General features: G+C 36.8%; 3 protein-coding genes across 4 annotated transcripts; 1 reads left to right on the plus strand and 2 right to left on the minus strand.

Annotated features, from left to right (window-relative positions):
- Window positions 1–2,011: 2,011 nt before the first annotated feature.
- LOC114529592 (beta-hexosaminidase subunit beta-like) lies at window positions 2,012–3,890 on the plus strand. Its single transcript, XM_028551408.1, has one exon. It carries the CDS (start codon window positions 2,030–2,032, stop codon window positions 3,644–3,646), a length of 1,617 nt encoding a protein of 538 aa, XP_028407209.1. The 5' UTR covers window positions 2,012–2,029; the 3' UTR covers window positions 3,647–3,890.
- Window positions 3,891–4,652: 762 nt separating this feature from the next.
- On the minus strand, window positions 4,653–19,593 carry LOC114529585 (lymphoid-specific helicase-like). Its single transcript, XM_028551399.1, has 16 exons — window positions 19,038–19,593; window positions 18,430–18,630; window positions 17,193–17,270; window positions 16,398–16,508; window positions 15,482–15,562; window positions 14,323–14,505; window positions 12,937–13,157; window positions 11,905–12,030; window positions 10,857–10,959; window positions 10,310–10,465; window positions 9,716–9,870; window positions 8,878–9,109; window positions 8,232–8,351; window positions 7,352–7,468; window positions 6,461–6,620; window positions 4,653–5,472 (listed from the first exon to the last, which is right to left on the minus strand). The coding sequence occupies exons 1-16, from the start codon at window positions 19,455–19,457 to the stop codon at window positions 5,243–5,245; spliced, it is 2,694 nt and encodes an 897-aa protein (XP_028407200.1). The 5' UTR covers window positions 19,458–19,593; the 3' UTR covers window positions 4,653–5,242.
- Window positions 19,594–19,731: 138 nt separating this feature from the next.
- LOC114529584 lies at window positions 19,732–24,109 on the minus strand. 2 transcript variants are annotated; one of them, XM_028551398.1, is made up of 4 exons: window positions 23,901–24,109; window positions 21,205–21,390; window positions 20,605–20,691; window positions 19,732–20,139 (listed from the first exon to the last, which is right to left on the minus strand). In XM_028551398.1, the coding sequence occupies exons 1-4, from the start codon at window positions 23,916–23,918 to the stop codon at window positions 19,951–19,953; spliced, it is 480 nt and encodes a 159-aa protein (XP_028407199.1). In that variant the 5' UTR covers window positions 23,919–24,109; the 3' UTR covers window positions 19,732–19,950. The 2 variants fall into 2 exon arrangements, with proteins under 2 accessions (XP_028407199.1, XP_028407198.1); XM_028551397.1 differs by lacking the exon at window positions 23,901–24,109 and having other exon boundaries at window positions 19,733–20,139; window positions 21,205–21,650.
- Between the last annotated feature and the right edge of the window lie 1,375 nt (window positions 24,110–25,484).

The following is a 25,484-nucleotide window of genomic DNA, read 5'->3' on the forward strand; positions in this document are numbered from 1 at the left end:
TAGTTACATTTTGCGCATGGGTGATTGCTTACGTCACAAAAAAATACAGCAAAACCAACCCTTGCGACCATTACCCAAAAAATTGAAAAGAAATCTTTCATAAGGACATGCAACAACGTCGCTCAAAAGACGGTTACGCATGCGCAAATCTTCGCATCAATTTCTATAATCCCTTTTTCAATGTGTTTTCTGGATCAATAGACCCTTTCGATAATTACGTCACAACATTATCGTTTTAAATTTAGGACAACCTTGAATGAGATGGATTTCAAGTTTTACTCTCACGAGCCATGTGCAAAAGTATACAAAAAATCGAACCTTGTCACTTGTTTGTCAAAATGAAAAGTTCTCTTTCATGTGTGTTGAAAAAGGATGTTTTGAATCTTTATTTATTAATAAGGTGGTTCTAAATTTAAAACGATAATGTTGCGACGTTATTTTCGAAAGGTCAATAGAATTAAAATTTTGTAAAGTTTTGAAGAAAGCGGCGGTGCAGAAGCGCGTAGACTAAAACAGCGGATTAAAATTTGAGGGTTAGCGATAACTTTTAACAACAAGTCCCGTTAATTCAACAGCCTTAAATTCGAAGTGATGATTCACTCTTTTAATTAATACCTCTAAAATGAATTAAAACATAATATAGGCAACTCAGTCACAGACTGGAAATTGGAAATTACTCACAACGCGGCTATTAAGGCCGCTTTGCGCTTACGCGTTTTTCATTCGTACGGAAAATTTTAAATGCTTTTAAATATACAATTACTTAATGGTTTCCGTGTTTGGATGGCCTGATCCAAACACGCGGGAATGTTGCGAGAGTTAAGAAAAGCGCGCGAAACACGAGCTGAAGGCGAGTGTTTTGCGAGCTTTTCTTAACTCGAGCAACATTCCCAAGTGTTTGGATCAGATCATCCAAACACGGAAATCATTAAGTAACTGTTTTATAAAATAACAAACCATAATAAATTTTTTTTAAATTCCCGCGAAATATCCGTGTTTGGATGGCCTGATCCAAACACGGGCTTCAACCAATCAGAACACGCGTTATATACATGTTATTTTATAATTTTTATTACTTAACATCTAAGGTCTTTAGGGAGCTGATTACGAGTAGAAGATTGGCCCTTTTCACGCCAAACTCGGTGCTTTTACCTACACGACATCTCGTAGTTGTTGGGCTTTTGAATACGAAATTAATCAACAAACTTGCACTCAAAATCTTGACGATCACGACAAAGAATTGACATTATACCAGAAGTCTCACTCCTTGAAATTTTCGTCCGAAATATTTTGGTACCCTGACACTATCTAACGCTAGGCGAATACCAGGGTTTCCACAACTTATCAGTTTGCATATGGCAGTCCTCATATTTGCATATGCGGATAGAACAGAGTGAGTAATAGATATGGAAAACTACGCCAACCTTGCCTAGTCTTATTTGATAGCTATACTAGATAATATAACATTGTAATAATAATACAGGTCACTGATAAAAACTCTTTTACATTGAAAAGATGTCATTATTTAATTTTATTTTCACGTCGTGTCATCGCTATCATGCACTAAAAAAAAGACAGTTACAAAAGTTTACAGGTGGCAGGTTTGTCCAACTTTGTTTTGTCTTTTCTTCGTTTTTTATGCTTTTACTGTCGTTGCAATGGAAGTGTTGATGTGTTGCATTTTCTAAGTAACCGTCTGCCACCCAGGATAATGTTTTTTTAGAAAACAGGAAGTTGAACAATTTTTAAGCAAATTTATTGATCAACCGGTCAGGTAACGAACTGACGAGATATTTTATTAACACTTTCATTGCAATGACAATGATAAGATCGCCTCGTACTCGATCGCTATTCACAAAGGAGAATTTCTAATTTGTCAAAATCAGAAAGTGGATCATATCAGTTTCTGGGTGCGTTCAAAGTAACTTCAGAGTGAGGCGCAGATGATTCATGTGACTGGTTTCCATGGTGAATCAGAAGGATAATCAGTCACGCATTTGTCTTTTAACTGAACGTATGGAACGAACTTATGGCAGAAATCATGATTTATTCTGTACTTTTTTGGGCCTCCATTCTTTGTTGTAATGCTGCTGAAATACGGGAAAAACGAAGTTCTGGAGGACATTTGGATCCTAGCGGCTACGCAAGTGGCTCCATTTGGCCAAAACCGCAACAATATACTTCTGGCAAACAAACGTTCACATTAAACCCCAAACGGTTCGAATTCACTTCATCAGGCAAGGAAAGTGACATTTTGAGGAAAGCATTAAAAAGATATCAAGGCCTTACGTTTCCTGACAAGATTCGCTCGAATGCAGTGAGATATCGCCGTGATCTGTCTGCTCTGACGTCCTTGGATGTATCAGTGAAGGAGAAGTATGCACCTATGACCTTTGAGAGCGATGAATCGTACAAACTAACAGTGAGCGCTCCGGCATCGAGTTTAACCGCGAATACGATTTGGGGGGCACTGCGAGGACTTGAAACATTCAGTCAACTCGTGTACCAAGATGAACATGGCAACTTCCTGGCTAAAGAAGGCAAAGTTACTGACTTTCCTCGATTTCATCACCGTGGTTTTCTAATAGATACATCCAGACATTTTATTCATGTCAGGGTGATATTACGTCATATTGATGCATTAGCTTATGCGAAGTATAATGTCTTGCACTGGCATATTGTTGATGACCCGTCATTTCCTTTTGTCAGTGAAACGTTTCCTTCGCTCAGTAATGTTGGTGCTTATAACAATTTTACACATATCTATAGCGTGGGTGATGTGAGTAAAGTTATTGAGTACGGTCGATTGCGAGGTATTCGTGTAATACCCGAGTTTGACACGCCTGGACACACCCAATCATGGGTCAGCATCAAGAATCTTCTCACACCGTGTTATTCCAGAGGAAAACCAACTGGAACATTTGGTCCTGTTAACCCAACATTGAATTCCACATACACCTTCCTTAAGTCGTTTTTCGGGGAAGTTGCAAAGCGTTTTCCCGATGACTACATTCACTTGGGCGGAGATGAAGTATCCTTTAGTTGCTGGAAGCGCAATCCAGATGTGGTGGCTTGGATGGATAAAATGGGATTTGGCAAGAAATTTTCACTTCTGGAACAGTATTACGAACAGAAGTTAATTGATATCGTTGGTGGTTTGAAAAAAAAATACATGATTTGGCAAGAAGTGATCGACAACGCAGTCACTGTAAAATCCGATACTGTGGTCCATGTTTGGAAACGTGGTTGGAAACATGAACTGGCCAAAATTACAGCAAAGAACCTGAACGTTATTCTATCCTCTCCTTGGTATTTGAACTACATCTCATATGGCAATGATTGGCCAAAATATTATCGAGTTGAACCCACTGCATTTAAAGGCACAAGTGCGCAGAAGAAGCTAGTCCTTGGGGGTACCACTTGCATGTGGGGTGAATGGGTGGATGGAACAAATCTCCTGGCAAGAAGCTGGCCAAGATCACTGTCCATTTCCGAGAGGTTGTGGAGTTCAATCAACACAACTGATTTAGCGGATGCAGAAAATCGTTTAAGAGAGCATCGTTGTCGTTACCTGATGCGCGGTATTCCAGCACAGAATGGTATACAGTCAAAGTATTGTCGATATGAATGGCCAGGAACTGTTTAGAGTTAAGGCCAGTCTCAACTCAGGAAAACTCTCCTTTGGATCGGACAGGACAGGAAAGTTTCCTTTGTATAAACGCCGCCTGAGAACTCACCGACAAAGGAAATTTTCCTGTCCGTTCTGATTCAAAGGAGATTTTTCCTGAGTGGAAACTAGCTTTTAGATCATACCGTAATATATCAGTCATATATCATTATTATTAGTATTATCATTATATATTGGTCTAAAATGGAACTGTGCAAAATATGTGGTTTAGTATCGTCGAAGTAAATTCTTTGGGACTTTCTTAGTCTCTTAGGTGGTGAAATCAATATAATTATGTTACAATATTCATTATATCATTCATAATATAATTCAAAATATAATTCATAGATCATTCCTAAATTTTTTACTCATTCATCTATTTCATGTATTAGTAATTAGTTTTATTGCCTTTTGTTTTGTGCAGGTCTAAAACACATCGGAAATTGCTGCTTTTGACCTGTGTGAATCTAATCAGTAAAAAACACTTATTTTCTCATTCAGTTTCGCTGTGATAATAAAGTATATCGAGGTGCTCCCCTGTTTGCTTTCAGAATTTGATTTATATGCTTATGAAGACTGAAAATTCGCGTCGCGTTGCCGCTTCGCGTCCTTGCATTAGCTAAGTTAAGTTCTATGGTATTAAAATCCGCCAAGTTAAGAGGCTTTGTTAACTTCGTCGGTCAACTATTGAAATCACCCCTTCCCTAACAGGAATGCTCTCCGTACGGTCCTGGGCCCGGTTGTATGAAACCCAGCAACTACGCTATCCACCGGGTAGTATCACTAATAGTATCACTAATTAGACTTGCACAAGGCGACTTCGGCAAATTCGCAATTGACCACAATCGCATTTAAACTGGTTAACTTACGGAGAAGTGAGAAGGCGATCGAGAAGCCGATTTCATTTCTTGCCACGGCAAGGCTAAAACAGTAAAATCGGTAGAATGTAACAATCATTACGCGTATTCATATAACCAAACATATATTCATTTTTTTAATATATATTTACAATAAATTCTTCAAACATTATTTTTAAATATTTTCGACGTATTTGCATCAACATTTTAGTATTCATGTGGCATATTAACAAGCGGTGTTATAATGATGGTATTAAGTATAAATACAAGTAAAAAAATTACAATTGTCTCACGCTGGAACGTTCTAGTCTTTTATACAAACAATTTATAGCGGGGATGTTCACGTGAGCCTGGTTTCCCGAGATTTAACGAAGCATGGGATGATTTTGAGGTATTAAAAAAGGTCTTCTTGAAACAAAACAAAACATGCTATTGTTAGGACGACCGCACGACAGCTGCCAGGATCACGTTATATACTCATTTCAATACCTAAAAACATTTTACGCTTCGTTAAATCTCGGCTAAGCGGAATTATGTGAACAGCTTCATACTGACTTTTTACAGGCCTGTCACAAAAATGAACTGCAGTAACAGAAGTAATAATGTCATTAAGAAAATGTCAACGCAACATATAAACAATTATTATAGTCGTCCTGGCAACGAGGGAAGGATGATGAATTAAGTAACGCAATTGTCGTCAATAGTTGTAGAAATCAACTCAAACGACTTTAAAAAGTTTGTCATCTTTATCAGTGGCCTCCGGAACAGTTGTGTCTCCTGAGATCATATCACTTCGGTCTAATAACTTGTCTAATTGCTCAGGAGATAACACACGTGCGTCACTGATATCATCTGAATTGATTGCAGCTGTGTGATCTGATGATTGCAATAATTCCACCAATTCTTTCGGACTCAGCTTCGTGTCATCTCGAGTTCCTTTGAACCTTTCTGTTTTAAAAAATATGCTGATATTAGTAACGATATTGCTAAAAACATGTGTATAGAAGTACACAATAGAATTAACTGATTCTCGTTTGACGAATTTCAATCAACCACTGTAAAAGAACGCCAACAATGCACTCAAAAATGATTTCACAAATTCTGCAAATCCCACCAGCTACACTCAAAAAAGTCAAATCTTACGAAAACTACCCTCGTCCCCACACTATTTGGTTTGGTTGATAAAAGGGGAGAATACTATCGAATACTTTTCTCAATTTTATTTCCTATTGTGGAAATACGACTTTCTTTCACTAGATCTGACCTATATATTTACTGAATGGTAATTAAGAACCTGCGGGAGAGGTACTGCCGCCAGGGACCGGTTGTATAAAACTCTTATAACTACATTTTACACTCGCGGCAATAGAAGCGTTCCGAAAAATATCGAGGAATTCATGTGATGAACTTTATCAGTTGGCTTACGGAGTTCATCAAATATTTAAAAAACTCAACTTCCGGTTTCGACCTGACCAATCATATGCATGCGTCTATTTCATTATCCAATAGGATTAGTTAATAGAACTCCGTAAGCCAACTGATAAGCCATAAGTTAACTCGATATTTTTGTAAATAGTTAAAAAACTTCGATTCAATAGACCTTTCTTAGAATGACGTCAAACGCGCAGTCTCATGTTACACGAAATTTAATTGGTTCCACAAAACTATCGAGCCAATCAAACTTCGTGTAACATTAGACTTTCCGCGTTTGACGTCGTTATGAAAAAGGTCAATTGCAGCAACAAACAAATATGATAATGAACGTTTTAGGTAAAAATGTGTTCTCTGTTTGATGACACAAAGGCAAAATCTTAAATACAATTTTGCTACCGCAAAATTTCTCATGTTACAAGTTACTACTCGTAATTTTATATTAAAGACCTTGACACCCTAGGTTTTACCCATAATCCATTCAAGAGATGAGAATACAACAAACCTTTATGAATCACCATTTTCTCGAGTCGACGTTTCTCACAAGCGACTTCGACGATTCTTTCTTCAACACTATTGGCGGTGATAAGTCGATAAACAACAACGGGCTTAGTTTGCCCAATACGATGACATCGATCTTGTGCTTGCAAATCTTGCTGTGGATTCTTGATAAAAGCAAATAAGAAAATCGCACACACTAAGTACGAAATGACTATAAATTACATAAAACATTGACTGTAGGGATTGGAAACAAAAAAGAGACGGATGTTATAATAGGGCAATTTGTGCTCTACACTAGGCCATTAATTAACAAACACCAGCACGATTGCAATCATTCTTAGCGAAATTTTATAAAATCCTCAACTTCCTGTTTACGAATATGCTTTTTCCTAATTGGTCGATCATTAGCTGAAACAAAATTGATCAATTTAAAGCGAATGTCTTCATGAACTTAGGTACTGAATTGATGCAATATTTTATTTTATTGACACTTCCATTCCAACGACAGTAAACTATTTTGCACAATTTCGCGAACCAGGTCACCCCCCCCCCCAAACTATAGCACCCATGCAAGTTCACAACGTTTTGTTGTACTGCAGGTGTTGTAGTCTATTAAAAAGACTTACGCCTGTATTCAAAAAGCTCACTCACACTCATACTCATTGAGTGTGACATATAAATTTCGTTAATGCTAATCAATGAGAAAGTTTTTTCTTAATAGATGGAAAGATATAAGGTAAATCACTGAAAATCAAGCCCCTATTCGGCTGGAAATACCGCCATTGAAACGTTGTGAGAAGATTAAGATCTCCCACTCAATGAGTTTGAGTGTGAGTGAGCTTTTAGAATACAGGCGTTATTATCTTATTCAGGAACGTCGATGATTTTTACTTACCCAATCACTATCAAATATAATCACCGTATCTGCAGCAGTTAAATTCAAACCGAGCCCGCCAGCACGAGTAGATAAAAGAAATATGAAGACATCTGGCTCTTTGTTAAAATCTTCAATCTGAAGAAATTGCCAAAAAAAATAATTCAGACGACACAATTCAGTCTAACAAGTCTCAAATACCAAGAAATTTGCTGCGCTGGCTTATTTCTTCTATACAGTCTATTTATCCACTCCACTAGGAATAGGTTATTTCACTATGCAAATTTCAACACTGGCAGGTGTTAAGTTACGCACGAATTGAATTTATAAACCTTGCGGACATAATCGCCAGACAGGATTTGGAATCTTTCATTCAACACGAACCTTCACCTCAATGTCAATAAAACATGAAATAGGGGTATTTTTTTGGCATTCTTTTTTGTGAAACGTCGTACCAAGCAATATACAGGGTTTGTTCTACCTACATGCAGCGCGCTATCGAGTGTTAATTACTTCATTAAAGCCCAGTTTGACTGAGCGCAATTTTTCATAGTACATCAGATCACGATTTTTGCTGTTCATCATACATCATGATAAACAATAATTATATAATCTATTTTAGGAACGAGCTATGGTATATGGAATGACTAATTCACCAGACCAGTAAAGTTCAGCTTTAGCAACTTATCATTTCACTGAAGCCCTGTTTACACTACACTCAATTTATTGCAACGGCAATTAGTACCCGTACCCAGTTTTACCAGTGTTCATGCCATTAATACAAAGTGCGAGCATGGGTAAAGTTGGTACGGGTTCCATTTCAGCCGTGCCGATAAATTGAGTGTATTGTAAACGGGGCTTAAATTTTGTGAATCTATGATATGCATTCATTTACAGGTACCTTTATCTGTCGGTCTTCAAGTGTCGTCGAGCCATCAATTCGTGTATACTTGTAATCGCGTAGATAACAAAAGTCTTCCATAATATCCAATAATTTTGTCATCTGACTAAACAACAAAATCTATACAAATAAAAAGTACACAGAGTGTTAATAAAACTGGACCAAAAGGGGAATCAATCTTCCAGAATTGTGTTATATATTGTGTTATTTGCCTATTTAAGAAAGCACGACATGGCAATTCTAATGAAGGACTTACTATGTAACATTCATGCAAAGCGCTCTCCAAAAAGTTGTAAATATAATACAAGCTACCACAATTTATTATTAATAATAATAATTTTATTGAACTGCATGAAGGCCCGGGTTAGCAGACTGAAAACTATAGACCTATAATAAAAAGAGCAAGGCGCCTATTGGGAGTTACACCAAAACGGGGCTAGTCAGGTTTTCTACTGTCAAAATTCTAAAATCATTCGTTTATTTTTCTAAATTTCAATTGAAAGAAACTTTTGTTTTGTTGTCGCTTCATTCTTCATGTCACCTCCAGAGCGGAGTGATTTTCATTCCGTGGAGCGCACCGAATTGCCTCGGGTAACTGGAACGCCTGTCTGATATGGAAATATAGATGTTAGGAAATGATAAATACCTTATGTCCTCGTCTTTTCAATTCCGGTAGCATTTGATCGAGTAAGAGAGTTTTACCAGACGATGCAATTAATTCTTCATCAATACGATAGTCTTGGGTTACGGGGTCTAATGGATACTCGAGTAAATATGGATGCATGCACGTCTTTCGCAACATCATAAGAATATTCATGATTTTGATGTTTCTTTCACACGTTTTCGGAGTCGAAACTGTTCTTTTAGCCTCTTTTTTCCTAAGAAAAACAAGCAAAATAACTCAAACTTGCCTCACGGGTAACTAAACCCTGGTCTTGATACTTCTTCATATAGTACCTTAATTGTAGCTAAGGTTTTTATAATTTAAAAAGGCCCGTTTGCACGTGCGATTTATGCTACGATTTTATCCTTTTGAGAGATGTAAACGATTGGACAGTTTCGAAGGCTCTGGTTTGCCGTTTGTGGTTTGCAGTTCTGATTTGCTGAAGTGCCGCCGGTTATATTTGCACATCTGTAACTTATCCACTCGTCCAAATTTATCAAGAGGAAAACCGCAATAAAATCGCTAAGAAAATCGCACGTGTAAACGGGCCTAAAGGAAAAACGTATATCGCAAATTATCTGGTTAACGCAGTTACCATATCTATGAGTATACCCTTTACAACCTGCACTACCCGATTATCTTTATATACGTGATTGTTTAACACCTCCTACAAGAAATGCTCTTCTTAGAGCACTGCGCTAGAATCGCAGAGGTGTAATCTATGGGTAAGTTGCATTTCCTGCAACGTTCCCAGATAGGTCTTAAAATCGTAGGTTTCTACCTTCGTTCCCTTAAAAAAAAAAACAGAAAAAAGGTCTACCTTTCATCTTCTTCACACATTATTTCCATCAGTTCATCGTAGCTCAATTTGTCACTATCATAAACACTGTAATCCGTATTACGTCTACAACTACGTCGGGTGCGACCACTCGGTGTTAAAGATGGTGTTGACGGCGGTGTTGATTGTTTCTCGTCCTGTATTTCACAAGAGATAAAGAAAAATACTGTAGGATTTAGCTAAATAGTAATTCACAATACATATACATGTGGGCTCTTTACGATAGCATTTTTAACTTAATGTTAAAAAAAAGCAGGTGAAACTTCTTTCACTACGCCTGTGGAATCAGCTCTCGTGAAGGAACGCTTTAATTCCATTAGCGTACTGCATATAGTGAATATAGAGTTTTGAAATAAGTTAAACGTGATGATAAGTTAAACTGATCACAGAAGATCAGTTTCTTATTATTCTGAGATAATTTTCCTGGTTGTATGATATAGTGCTTCAAAGAAAAAAAATACCATCACAATATTAATTCGCACATATGCACATTTCGCTTTTCTGATCCTCGTTACGATTTTTGTGATATATGCCTACTATTATTGCGCAAAATTCAAAACGTAGTACAAATATTACCTTCAGTACATCATGGAGACGAGTTTTATCAAGTAGGAGCTTATACCAATATTTTTGTTTCTGGGTTAAGGTAGCATAAACATATATCTCCTTCTTGGGTGGAACTTCAAGGCTTACATCACACTTAAGACGTCGCAACAAGAAAGGAGTAAGAATCTAAAATAACATAAGACAGATGACATCATTGAACGTGAAGGTCCGCTTATACAGTTGCAATTTTCTCTCTTTGATGGATGCAAAAGAGGAAACGTTATTAATGCTCGGGGGCCGGTCGTACAAAGTCCATATAGCGCTATAGGCATGGCTTTTTAGGATACCCAAAAGGTGGAAGATGGAGAGAGAACTGGGACCGAACATTAATAACGTTCCCTTTTGGGTATTTGACTTTTAATAATTGACTTTTTGGGTATCCTAAAAAGATTTTGCAATAGCGTTATCCATCGTATAGTTGCAATTATTCACTTCCAATTTCTCGTAAGATCAATCTTCGGATGTTTTATAATTAGAATCGTACTGCATGGTGTTCGTTCGTAAGGAAATAACGTACTGCGTGTAGGCGCTCTAACACGTGATGTTCACGTTCTTGTTTGATAATTTTCTCACTTCCGTCGCTTTCCGAGATAGCACTGAAATCAAACCACGCCTGGAAGCTAAAATCAAAATACGCATATATTACTTATACTGTACAATACAGGGGGCATGTTGCGTGCATGCGCCAAATTTATGGAATATCGACAATAATATAGCGCGGTATTTGTGTCGATGAGAAAAAGACGGCAAATATATTTGTACACGGTGTAATTTACACTGCACTTAATTTATAAGCACGGCTAAAATTGGTACCGTGCCCATTTCATCCGTGACCGGCCAGCCTAGTTCCTAGGCCTCATTGAGCGTGCTTTATATTTCCGTGACGTCACCGAATGAAACACGCAAAGTAAATGTTCGCAATTTACAACAAGAACCGTTATAAAGGAAGCATGAATAATTGAAATTGGCGGACTGAAGCTTGTTATAATCATAAACATGTACATACGGACTCAAGTTACTCCATAGTCAATAGCATTGACAGCGAATGACATTGCAACGTTTGTATGAATATTTCAGAGTCCTGGCAGCATAATTAATTCCCCGTAGCTTATTTCAAAGAAAATATTTGACTAGCGACGTTGAACAAGTTCAGATAATCGCGTCGTAGATCGTAAACTTATCTCAATACAGAAAGTTTTGTCCCCACTTTAGCCAAAATGAAACATTTTGTTCCAGGCCTCTCAGTTTCCGCCTCGCCGCGTGTACTAAGGAACGTATAAGAGGCCTAGGGACTAGGCTGGTGACCGCCCTGTGCAGTGCAACGGTAGCCTGGGCACCAATAAAATTGAGTTCAGGTATGCAATATCTTGTAAATATCTGCTGGAGATGAATCGATTGTTTCAAAATATATAGACCAAAAATAGTGCAATGTGAAATTATGCAGACTTTTTTCGGTTTTATCACCTGATAAAGAATTATGGTTTAGTAACGCCCTTTCGTTCAAATCAGACATGCATGCATGCTTAACAAGACACAGCCGAAGCTATAGTATTAACCCGACTTACTTGTTCAAGTCGTTGAATATATCTGGCAATATGAAATTCAAGAGTGACCACAGCTCTGACAATTTGTTTTGTAGCGGTGTTCCCGTCAAGAGCAAACGATTGGCGGCTGAGAAGGCTTTCAATTCACTGTAAAATATTAAGCGGAAATAGATTTAAAAAAAAAGCATTCTTAACGTTGGCAATTGTCGTTGGAACACCAGAATTTTACACAAATTTACGATATAAAGTATTAAAAACACCTTTACAAAGGGAAGCTGGAGACAGTAATATATACGAGTAGATAGCTATAATCAAAATGTTATAGCTATAGTTATTATACATGTATGTCGCATCAATTTCGTGAAAACTTCATGGCATGTTTTGAAGTGCGTAATTCTTTACATGCCGTCCAACATTACTACGCAAATCAACTGGCTACTTGTAATAAAAAAAAAACTATTCTTGTCTCGTCTTACTCAAACGAGTTTTTTTACAGCTGTAAATTATTTCACGAATAGTACACGTATATCGTTAGCCGTGTTAGCCAGTTTTTCTCAAACAAATGCAGAGACATTACGTAATTTAGTGTTAACTTACACATGAGGGTTCCTGTTATATTAAATCGCTTCGCGCGAAAATTATCGCTAGTGGAACACCGGCCTAAAGCAGGGGTTTCCATTCAATCGTATAATTGTCGTGAACAAGTCATTTTCACCGATGAAAAATAGTCCGGTGTAATTTTGTTTCAATTTCGTATTCAAATTGGTCATTGTTGACGGCACACAAATAGAAATATTCAATCACATCAGCCACTTCGACATGTTCTTCGGTACTTGCGACTAATGAAAACCAGGCTAAAGCTGGTTTTCCACTAGCGATATTCTTCGCGCGAAGCGACTTTATTCCTTTGTATTTGAGCAATTTGTTCCGGATGGTTGCAGTTGAGAGTTCTGGGACAAAAGTAAAATGTCGATTCGCGCGAAAAATATTGCTAGTGGAAAACCAGGCTAAAGGCGCGCCATCTCTTCATCAAATTTGATTGCATGCACTCACCGTATCAACAAGCATTTTGTATCCTTAAGCCTATGCCCTTCGTCAACAATGAGATACTTCCAGTTGTACTTCACCAGGTGTGCGCGATCTCTCATTATTATTCCGTAAGACGTGATAGCCACGGGGAAAGATTTCAAGGAACCTTCGCCATGAAGTCTAGAAAATTTTTTTCTTAATTTAGCTCTTTCATCAGGGATACCGTGGTAGATCAATGAACATATCTATATTGAAAACAGTAACATGGTTTAACGCCGGAAATACACGGTCGTACACGGAAACACTGTATGACTCCATGATGCAAACGAGAAATATAGGATATTCTTGGGTAACAGTTGCTATCGTTCAACAAATTAAAGACAGTGAACAAATTTTCAATCAACATTTTGTCGTTCTGGGACTCCGAGTAAAATGAGCAAAAATCGTTGTAGAAAAAGTCCCATATAGCTAAGATAACTAGTTAAGGCCATGTTACACGGTGCAATTTTTGTTGAAATAGTGCAATGCAAATCTACTTTTAAGATATGTAAATTAGTGCAGAGCAGTCAAAATGTAAGTGTAAGAAACGTATACATGCATGGAGTATTATAAACAAAAAAGTTTTGTAGTTTATTTTATTTAATTAAAATTTACATCTCTTAAAAGTAGAATTGCATTGGTATTTGCAAGAAAAATTGCACTGTGTAACAGGGCCTTTAGACCAATCTTCTGGAGATGTGCACGGGTGTGTGTCCAAAAACCTTTTTGCACCTCTCCTAAAAAATTTGTAGCCCCCTTAGAGAAATCTACACCCTCGAAAAAGTGATAATACTCTTGAAAAAAATTGGCTATATAAGGATCAGATATTGTGGTGCATTGCATCCCAGAATTTAGCGCACCTCAACAAAATCTGCAAATCCGTCATCCTTTCCTAATTTTGAAGGGCTAATTATATATGAAGTTTACATCAAAATCAAGTTTGAATTTTAAAACGTAAATAAATCAATATACAATATCTCGTTCCATGTCGTTTTCGCTTTTCTCGGTTTTTAAATGTTTCTTAATTAATGGCTCAATTAATTGAATAATGAATTTTAACCATTAACAATTTTCATTCTTAATTAAACAGACTTTTTGAAGACATTATATCAGCAATAGTATGTGTTAGGATTTTCCTTAAAGAAAAAAAATTAATGAATTGCAGTTTAAATATCTGTGCAAAATCTGGGTTTCTTAAATCAAAATCTTCAAAATCTTTGATTAGTTAGCTATATGAAGGAGGTCTCAACTTGGAGCCTGCACGAATGTTTGTAATGGTTTTCAGGAAGTACATATATATATTATATATATACAAATATATCACATACATATATATAATATACAAATATTACTGCAATATTTTCAACTTACGTCTGGAGTGAATCTTTTAAACTCAGAAAGCCAGTTTGGCAACGTGGATAATGGTGCAGTGACAAGAAATGGACCTTGCACTCCCTTCTCGATTAAATGTGCTATTAAAGCGATACACTGGACTGTCTTGCCAAGACCCATTTCGTCAGCAAGAATACCATTCACACCATTCTCGAATAAAACCTGTGGAAATAAAAAGGTGGAATCAAACGATGAACGACACGCACAAAATACCTGAGCAGCTGTAGATCTGTAGGAATATATAGGTAGGGATAGTTCAAGGTGCGTAATACGTATAAAAAACCTAGGAACAGCATGACGGCGTCTTCCATCTTCTTAACTAATGCGTTATAACTGCCCAAAGTAGACAAAAAACGTTCGACCTTTTCCAAAATTAGTACACACTACGCTCGACAACCCAAACTGTAACTCTCCTGGCAAAGACGCTCAGGTCGAGACAGTTTCTTACATACCTTTTCAGGCAGTTATTACCACACACTTAGCTCATACGTTTTTTGAAAGTACTGCACAATGTATATATAACACTAGTGTACGATTATCTTAAATGTACATTATCTATTGCTCGTTATATTATTTAACATGTACTCAAATACTTAATTTATCAATAAAGTCCATTACAAATATCGACTGTGTTAATAGCCCAAATCATTATTAGTGCCAAAGTTTATTAAGGAATTATTATTTAACAGTTATTCAGCGAACTCGAGTCGTATATGAGCTGATAGCCTGTTTTATTATATACACAAACTTTGTCGCCCTTTCGGTGCATTTTGGTGTGCTATTATCAACTAAAGCTTGGATTTCTATGTCACTCAACTCCCCAAATCTTTCAGCCATTTTGTTTACTTTCTCTACTAGACAGATATGAGTTAATATCTTTCTAGCAGCCAAAATGAAATTGCAGCATACCTCATATCTGGCGCTTGTGTATATAATAATGGGCATTATTAGTTCTAAAGTTCATTAAGGGTTACAGTGGCTTTTATATGCATATGCTCATAACAACAGGTAGGTTACTTGACAAAAAAATTGCCTGGACATATATTTTACCAAGAAAAATTGTTTCATAATAAATAAGAAAAATCGCGTAATCCGTCCCGCCCAAGAATATAGTGAAAGTGCAACTAGAAGACTGTACCTTCAACCACTCGACTCCTTCCTTCTGGTAATCTCTGAGTGTTCCACCTGTAAGAAGTTTTGGTGTTTCATAATTCCCAGTCTAAAACAAAATATCACAAATTAAAGAGGATATAGTGAAAGTGATATGACTCAGGTACATGTAGCAATATATTGTGATCCAATGCTCTTCCAACTGAGCTACACTACTACTAGGTAAAGTTCGAATATGTGATATTTCGGAACTCGACTAGTCCCTTTCATAACTGTGTCTTTTAAAGTGATTGTAATGATGCGACTCGAAATTAGTATTGTGATGGTACTATTCTGAGCTGGACTAGCCAACTAAAGGTGGCGGGTTTGAGTCGATCCCACCGTGGTCAAGCTATTTTTTCAGCTTGCTCGGTTGGTAAGTCGGAATAACATCCAGGGCCGAAAGTAGATGCGATAATTAAGGGGGTGTATATATTGATATTTATATATTAGTTCTGCCCGACGGATTTCCTATATATATATGTAGAAGTACAGAAGTACAGCAGTACAGAATTACAGAATATATGAATATTCACCTCTAGCCTGCTCGCAGACTGGGCTAGGGGGAAAAAGGGAAAACCCTAATTCTAACCTTTTCCACTTTAATTTCCGGCCCCCTAATTCAGTCTGAGAGCAGGGTAATTCACTCCCCAATTGTCGCTCTAATTTGTGGCCTTGGTATAGCACCATGCATTAAAAATATAAGTTTCAGGGTGCAAAAAAATTCAATTCAACGAACACACACAATCATTGGGTGTGTCTGGTGGTCGTAACTTTGGTTACTTATTCTCTGTAGTGCACCCCTTAAAGTCACCTGGATATGACACATTGAATTACGTACAAAACTTACCGAGAAACTCACTGAAGATACTTCTAAACATCTCTATATATAATAACACAAATACCTCAGAGGAATCAGTTTTGGAAGAGTGATGTTCGACGGCAAATTTTGCTTGAGTATCATCTTTATCTGACACGTGAGGTACGACAGATTCACTGCTGATTTTTTTCAAGGCCTACAATAAACAGAGCGATATTAATTTAAAGTAGAATAGTAGAATACAAATTAAATCGCTGTGGTTTGTGCTGCGCCGGAAATTGTTCACTTTAGGTTCAATTTTTAAAACAGTTTTTTCTGAGATGGGGCGCGAATCAAAATATTTCCCCAGGGCGTGCTTATCCTCTCGTCGCCCCTGCGTGATCTCCGTGACCTAATGATCTATAATGACCTATCATGACCTATCATGATCTATCATGATCTATCATGACCTATCATGATCTATCATGACCTATCATGATCTATCATGACCTATCATGACCTATCATGATCTATCATGACCTATCATGACCTATCACGATCTATCATGACCTATTATGATCTATCATGATCTATCATGACCTATCATGATCTATCATGACCTATCATGACCTATCATGATCTATCATGACCTATCATGACCTATCATGATCTATCATGACCTATCACGATCTATCATGACCTATCATGATCTATCATGACCTATCATGATCCATCATGATTTATCATGACCTACAATGACCTATCATGATCTATCATGATCTTTGTGTTACATTTGACCACTCGTCGACGAATATGGTGTCTCTCACACAATCAACATGGAGGTCGGTATATACAGTTGCAACTCTCAGAGCCAAACTCTTTTTCGATTGAAAATACACACCTCGGTATCGACGTAGTCTGTGATATTATAAGTAGTGGACTTCTGTTTACCCTTGCGTGCTGATTTCCTTTTCGGGACCTAAAAGTTCAAGTAGATGTATATGTATGCCAATATTACTAATTAAATTTAACGATACGAATAATTTTGTTCTGAGTCTTTGGGAATGAGAGTCCCAGGCACAAAACTTTGGGAAATTGAAGCACGGCGAATTTAAACATTACCCATGCAATACCTCAATCTCTGACCCCCATCCGGCACATCAATAGAGAACTTAAGCAGCATCGTTTTCCGCCCCAACGGCGACGTAGCCCGACGAGAAAACCTGGGTCGAGTACGCCGTTCCCGCGGAACTTTGAAAACGTGAAGCAGTAGTGCATTGCAATATAATGCAACGGAGCCAATTTCCTTATCGTTCAAAACGATAAGAGAATTTTTGTCTCGTGCTTTTCGAAGAAGGTGAGATCACAATGGAAGAATCTCTATTAATCTACCAAGCTTACGAGTCAAGGAATCCTGAGTTTCCCTTCGAAATGTACCTATTCTGTCTTAACGAAATGAATAAAGCGGAATGTAAAGCAAAATTTCGAATAAAAAAACACGATTTTTCTGCTCGAAAATCTTCGAATTCCCACAACCAACAAATGTCGTCAATACCCTTGATTATCATCTCCTTCATCAAAAGCAAATCATGCCCTTCTGTCCAACCCATTTTCAAATTGACATTCGAAATAACAGCTATTTTTCAACGTTTCAGAGACAAACGTCGATAGAAGCCTTTCTACGTCGCCGCAGCTGCAGCTCGAGCAACGTGAACCGGAAGAAAAACGTACTTCTGCTTGCCGTTGCCGTCGTCAAAAACGTTGCTACTTAAGTTCTCTACTATTTAGTGTCTGTTCACATGATTCAACTTTAGTCAGATCGAATATTGCTAAAGCAGTACTGCGTTGGCATAGTCGATTTGCTGTCCATACATTATAATACATTGGACATCCAAGGACTATAAAACTTGCACCCGTCAGAAATGAATTAGACCCGACAAATTTGGTATATGTGTGAACAGACCTCAACATACAAATGTATTTTGATGTATTAATATATAAAATTGAGGTATTCTCTATATATAATTAAGGGTAATTATATATGATATGACGTAATGACTGACGTGTGTAAATTGTCGCCTACAAAATAAAACATACAATAAAAACAAATAGAGTGCAGGTAAAGATGGGCAACTTACAGTCTGTGGAGAATCTTTATCTTCCTCGCTCTTTCCACTCTCAGGTTCCTTCGACTTTCGAGTTTTTTTCTTCTCATTCTCTGCCTTTTGTTCCTCTATCCGTTTAAGAAGAAACATGGAGTAAATATTCGACTTTTGCAATAAATGTTGTAGCCGAGTATAACGTTGTTTTTCGACTGTCGTTTCCCATTCTTCCATTGCCTGAAAATATATTTGAAAGCTCTCAGTTATAGCTGTGGAACAGATCTTCACGACACCAAAATCAAAGTATATTAGTTTGGTCGTCAAAAGGGCTAACTCAAGAAGTATCTGGTTAAAGTTGCAAAAGGTTTTCATCCTTCGTCCGGAGATGACCTGGGATGGGGAATACACTCATTTTTTTGTAAAATTTGATATCTAGACAAATTTCATCCTCCAGTGACTAGACTAAAAGCCACCATTTCGAATCCTATGTCTATATACAAGTCAGAATAATAATTATTACATGTGTTTTTTGTAAAAATACTAGCGACTCAGTTGGCAAAGTACAGTCACTAATTTCGAAAATCGGGATGAAAAACCACAAAAATTCACACATCCCCTTATTTTCACTGTATAATTTAACATACCTCTGAGACGATATGCTTTTCTTCTTCCAATTGTTGCTGCTGAAGTTCCTTCTCTTGATCTAACATGGACGTCGTTAGAACTCCTTTTGATATCTGCATTTCGATTAACTTAATCTCTTCATCTTCTTCCCGTGACTCATTTTCACTCCCATCAACAACCTGATCGCCCGCGGCATCATTCGTACTCGTACTGTCCTCAACAATCCCACTTTCCTCCGTCTTGTGCAAAATATCGGGAACAAGTTGATTTCCGTTTACATCATCGATGTATATTGTATTGTTATTATTACCATCAATTACGTCACCCAACGTTGAATGACAGGCCGTCGATTGGTTTTCTTTGTCAGAAATGCTAGCAACACTATTAGAGGTGGCATTTCCATTTGACTCGGATGTTGGGTTACTATTTTCTTCAGACATCACTGTGCTACTACATTCAACACCATTCGACAATGCATTGTTTTCAGTCTTTTGTTGTGAATCACTGCCATTTTCATTGGGAGTAATTGAGCCCGAAACCTAACAACAATTTAATTCGACAAAAGACACAGTGAACTAGAACAGTAAACACAGTAAAAGGTACAGTAAACTAAAACTTAGTTGACATTCAACCAAAGCGTTCTCGTCAACTCCAGCCGTAACTAATAGCTTAATTAGGGGGGAGTGAATATTCATTTTTTTTTGTCGTATGCCCCACTTATTTCTTTAGTGCGCCATAAGCCGCCATTGTTCCTATGATATGTAAACATGAATATAGGAATATATGTCCTCCCAATTAAACAGTCCAGCTAGGCCATGCATCAAGTTGCTCGAATAAAAGTTTTGTTGTACTGTGTAGCAAAAATATTGCTTCTGTCATTATACATCTAATAGTGGGCGGTGCACGATCAAATACATTGTGGGTGGTTGTGAATTAACGCGCTGAAAAGCTGAATTCAAAGTGATTAAGATATTGACGTACCATGTCCAACATTGAATCCAAACATAATGATACGTCACGTGAAACTAAGTCTCCATTTGTTGCGTTGTGTGAACACAAATTCTGGAAATCATCGCCTGCAGACATACAGACCTTTCGCTTCTTTTGAAAACCTAACAAATTCTTAAAATATACAAAGGCTCATTATTAACATGACATTAGTGTTTAGTTGATTTGCTGCCCAAATATATTACATGTCGAGAGACTGTAAAACGAAGCGAATTGGATCCAACAAAATTGGAACGTGGGAGCAGACCTTAAGACATGTAGTGGTGGACGACGACTGCTAATTAAGTTTGAAGTCAAGTCTGTACAGTATGTAAACAAACGTAAAAAATGTTTTGTTTACATTTTGAACCTTTTAATACTTTTGAACACATGTTTAGGTTCGCTGCGCTTAGAATTCATGTTAAAAAAACGAGGGCCCTTTACATCAGAGGGCCCTTGCATTGTTATGCGAAAGAGGCGATGCGCCGAACAGACTTGACTTCCAATTTAAATGTTGTCAGTCAAAGCCAGTAGGACTTTAGAATGTCTGACTCTGAAACACGTCTGCACATAATTTGGCGAATGAACATATGCATTTACCTCTTCATCCTCATCTGAGGAAATTTCCCTACGTCTCTTTTTCTCGTTACCGCATTCGTCTTTAGCACTTGAATTTTCAGTATTTTTCTATTTATCAAAATGTTAAAGTATATATTAATAGATTTGTTTGAATATAAAATACTGTATGTATGCACTATGATTATACAATCAATGTTATGTTGTATTTGTTAATACAACATTAACAAAGCAATAACCAAGAACTTTTGAATAAAATTGCCTTCTGCTCAAGAACAAACGAAAGAAGGTTTGAAGAATGAACCGCGTGTTTAAAAAAATGCACAGTTTTAATAAACGTACATATTATTGCAGCTATCAATTGGATAAAAAACATCGAGAAATAACGTGTAGAAGAAAGTGTGCAAAATTCGTGTTTTTGACAAAAATTTGCCACGAAAGTACATCTTTTTCACGAAAGTACAATTGGAATTGTGTTGTTTTCGAGAGCGAAAGATGACTCCATTTAAATTTCAAAATCGTTATAGCACCGAATACATTTTCATCAAATGCTGGATAAATTTGTATTCCAGACCAGGCATATAATCCCACTCAGTTATGTGTATCGATCACGTTTGTACGCACCATTACTACAGAATTCCCATTATTTCTATTGAGATTTTGAAGAAGTGGTGATCTCTTCGGTGACACTAAGGTCTTAGGTGATGTATTTCCACTATTAGGTGATGTATTTCCACTATCAGTCATAACTTCACCTTCACTTTCCTTTCTAGAAGGAGACTCATAAACACCTGTAAATAACTTCACCATCTGCAATTGGAAAAAAAGGCAAAGTAACAATACAATACGACACAGGACCACAGGTACCATCGTACAGCGCGTGAAGAATCATCCTCAATCACGTGAATCCACGCGAAGAATCACGTGCAATTCACGTGAATAATCGCGTAAAGAATCATCATCAGCCTCTCAAAGCGGCACGAAGAACGAATCATTTTATCAACAGTCGCCTAGAAGCATGACGATTTGTCCCCGCTATGCTAATATTTTGGAGTATTTCGTTGAATGTGAGAGCAGTGAAATTATAAAGAAATGAATAATTATATAATTTCATATTTACATTAGCGAGACAAACGCCTGTATTCAAAAAGCTCACTCACACTCACACTCATCGAGTGTGACATATAAATTTCGTTAATGCTGATCAATGAGAAAGTTTTTTCTGAATAAATGGAAATATATAAGGTAAATCACTGAAAATCAAGCTCCTGTTCGGCTGGAAATACCGCCATTGAAACGTTATGAGAAGATTAAGATCTCCCACTCAATGAGTTTGAATGTGAGTGAGCTTTTAGAATACAGGCAAAAATCTTCAGGTTGGATACGCCACTGTCAATAAATTTTGTTACAGTTTTAGGTCTGTTTAAGGTCAAAACGTCGCCAAAACTTTCAATTATGAAAGAAATTAACTTTGCGCACGTTTTGTAAATTTAACTAATTTTGTAAATTTGTTTCGGATGGTTGTCTTTTGTATTTTAGAAATAAATGGCACTTTTCTATAACGACATGGAGAGCCTTCACCAGAAAATTTGGACCTTTTTCAAAATTGTGCATGTTTTTCAAAATTAATTGAGAGAGTATTTATAACAATTAAAACCTCGTGTTCATAAATTTAGGTTTTCAACACAGGACCACAGTATCGGCAGGTTTTTATGAAAAAAGGGTTTATGACAGAATGAGCCTAAACAGGTTCTCGATTAGATACTTTCTTCTCAGTGGATTTTTTTGGTTGGCTAAGAAAAAAATTGACATACATCTCTTCAGGTGTTACTGGTTTAGTAGGTACCACATTCATAGTTTGTATGTTACATGTCTCTGTGGTAAGTACCCTTTTCACTCTTTGTGAGCCTTATACCTGGATCATTGTGTGTCTCTGATATTGGACTATTACTAATTGTTACCCTCAATGCTCAAAGAATATCAGGTTTTGGGATCCAAATGCCACTGTAGATTGTAGATTTCAGCATATCACATTCCTAGCAAAAACTGAAATATTGCCTTCAGAGCATGCTAATTTTCCCATAAGGTGAATGAATACTTCCAAGAACACAGATAACTTATGCAAGATCTGTTTACTGACCAGTAAACCTACTTTGGGTGAAGTCAATGTATGTAATGAAACAACACAGTTATTTAATCACCATGATGGTAACAAAATTATAATAGCCAACAGTTTAAAAGCCATTGTGCTTTACTTCTCATGATCAAGCTTTTGATTCGAATAATTCGTAAGCTAGTACCTGGTTTCCATTGGGATGAAAGTGTTATGAACATATCAAGGTGGCTGATGTGATAGAATATTTCTATTTGTGTGCAGACAACAATAACTGATTAGAATACAGAAACAAAGACAAATTTACAACCTGACTATTTCTCATTGGTAAAAATGACTTGTTCACCGCAATTACGATACATTATATAGGCTGATAGGCATCCTAACACAGTATAGGGAGACAATAAGACCTTAGAATGAACAGGTGTGAAATCTGAACTAAATTTTAGCAATGCATACACAGAAAGTTGGCAGAAATGGAATATCATGAATTTGTGACGGTTTGGTCATTCATTATTTAAATAAAAAGACGCATTTTAGGTCCACAGCAAAGAACTAAAGCCTTTGCAATTCCAGTTTGGGTTACTCACTGGAGGAGCATGCAGACTGGAAATTAAGTGAGCAAATTGCATGCATGCCACATAATTTATAACATATTGCCACAAGTAATGGAAACCAGTTATTTATAAAATTATGTTACACAAAACACAAATGACACCTAGGACACCAGCCTGAAAAAACGAATGCTTCAGTTTTCTCAAAGTGGACCCTACATGTGACCTCCACAGTGAAGCATACTTGCAATGCCAATGGTATAACTATTGAGTTTCTTCTTATGTAAGTTTGATTATAAAAGCTCAATATAAGAAACATTTTTCATACCTACATTTACACTCACAAAGTCATAAGCAAATTAGTATTTGGCTGCTTCGCCTGTCCCATGGCCATGAGTACACACATATTATAAAGCTTTTACTCTACCATATTAAACAAAGGTTTATTATATAAACTATAAAGGTAATTAATATAAAGGTAAATCATTTAGATAGACCAACGGCACACTAAAATGGATGTCCAAATGTATCTAAAAAACCTATCGCTCAATAGATGTGTTTAAACCCGGGAATTGATAGCTATAGAGCGATAGGATAATCATGATATACTTCCCCAAGTGGTTTACACATGTATGCAATATTCGTGTACTTACCGCTGAAAGTAATGGCATATTTTCTTTCAACTTGGTATAATATCGCCTGGACTAGGAGATGTGATTGTTTATTTACACTATCAGGTATAGAGAAGCGTTTTCTTTCGAAAATCAAGGTTTAAACAGTCTACATCTAAACTTTATACCACGATGCCTTTAAAGTCTTGAAAGCAACGAGGCTCTATATCTCTTCGCGCGTCAAAATCGTATCCGACATCGTGATTGGTCAATAAAATAATCACCGCGAAAAATGTAAAGAATCTTCTATTTACTGAGACCAGTTGTTAACTGGATAGCGCTCTGGCAACCTGATTATTATTATTATTATTATTATTGTCGACTTTATTAGGATCACTCATTAATACATACGGTAGAATACAAAATTAATACTAAACAGATAATGATCCTAAATGGCAAAGTATAAACGGAACTAGTGCAAGAACCATGCAAGATACCCGCCAATCGCTATGATCGCTATTATCCGACCGTTTTTAAAGAAGTTTGAAATTAAATAAAATTGTGGAAAGACACTACTTTCATTGCTGAAATTTATTCAGGGTAATACCAAACTACGGACAAGTTTATTTAGGGCGGTTTATTCGCGCGCTATTCGGTTTCTGCGCAACCCGCCCTAGACTCGTGTCTATATAACAAAAATTCACACACGATGACACCTCAAGAAAGCGAAAATTAACGAGACGGGATTCAGGGTGAAAGAAAGATAAGCAAAACCTCCTTAAATAGGCGCTTGCGCAGTAACGCCGGCTGAGAAAGAGTCTTCCCTTTGTTCAGACCGACTTTTTGCAGATATATTGCTATCGACTGTGTAACTGTTAACTGTTAGCTGTTAACTTGTAGCCAATCAGCGACTAATATTCCCACAAATTACGTAATTGCACACCAAGCCTGTTCGCAGGCTAGATTTACAAAATGGCGGATACGAGGAGTCGATGTTTATTTCAGATTCAATTTGTTTGGACGAAGTTTTCTTAAGGTAAATAGCCTAGCTGAATTGTCAGTTTTTAGTAGGATGTTCGCTTTATACTTCGCTGTTGTTTACGACATATTCTTGGATCTTACAGTGTTTTTCAAGTACCTTGAAACAAGAGCAAGTATCATAAAGTTATATGACATGTATTGTATAGTAATTTTACCAAATGGCAAATATAATACTAGATGTAAACAAGTGTTTTGTGAAGTATACAAATTAAGCGCTGTGTTCAATGGATCTATGTTTTCAATATTATTTTTATATTAGACATAATGACAGCTGGACTTTCACATTCACATGTACATGATACTGTCTGTATATGTTGTTATAAAGTTGTTTCATAGTTTCACAGTATTATGTAAACGTTCATAGAGGAATTTACATACTGGACAGAGTGTTGTTTTCCTGAATTACCAAATAGTTCGTTTTACATCATTAATTATCTAAACAACAACAATGACATCATAAAGTTTCATTAAATTTTTATGTTGTCGAATTAGTTTCTGCAAGAATTTATATCACAGATCCTGGTACCTGCTGTAATTAGTTAGTTGCTGTTCTGGTGTTCCTATCATGTCTTCTTCCCCATTTAA

This window comes from Dendronephthya gigantea, unplaced genomic scaffold (assembly GCF_004324835.1).
Source record: "Dendronephthya gigantea isolate DGI-Jeju-01 unplaced genomic scaffold, DenGig_1.0 000057F, whole genome shotgun sequence".
In the NCBI taxonomy this organism is placed as follows: domain Eukaryota; kingdom Metazoa; phylum Cnidaria; class Anthozoa; order Malacalcyonacea; family Nephtheidae; genus Dendronephthya; species Dendronephthya gigantea.

What these genes read in the sequence shown, in the direction of transcription:
- LOC114529592 (XM_028551408.1), top strand. Translation starts at nt 2,030, where the DNA reads ATGGCAGAAATCATGATTTATTCTGTACTTTTTTGGGCCTCCATTCTT.
- LOC114529585 (XM_028551399.1), bottom strand. Translation starts at nt 19,457, where the DNA reads ATGTCTGAAGAAAATAGTAACCCAACATCCGAGTCAAATGGAAATGCC. An exon ending in TTAAAAGATTCACTCCAGAC is followed by an intron (nt 13,158 to 14,322) that starts GTAAGTTGAAAA and finishes TTTTCAATATAG; the next exon opens with ATATGTTCATTGATCTACCA. An exon ending in ATATTCAACGACTTGAACAA is followed by an intron (nt 10,960 to 11,904) that starts GTAAGTCGGGTT and finishes TTTTGATTTTAG; the next exon opens with CTTCCAGGCGTGGTTTGATT.
- LOC114529584 (XM_028551397.1), bottom strand. Translation starts at nt 21,450, where the DNA reads ATGGTACCTGTGGTCCTGTGTCGTATTGTATTGTTACTTTGCCTTTTT. An exon ending in ATGGGAATTCTGTAGTAATG is followed by an intron (nt 20,692 to 21,204) that starts GTGCGTACAAAC and finishes TTTGATAAATAG; the next exon opens with AAAAATACTGAAAATTCAAG. An exon ending in CCTCAGATGAGGATGAAGAG is followed by an intron (nt 20,140 to 20,604) that starts GTAAATGCATAT and finishes GTATATTTTAAG; the next exon opens with AATTTGTTAGGTTTTCAAAA.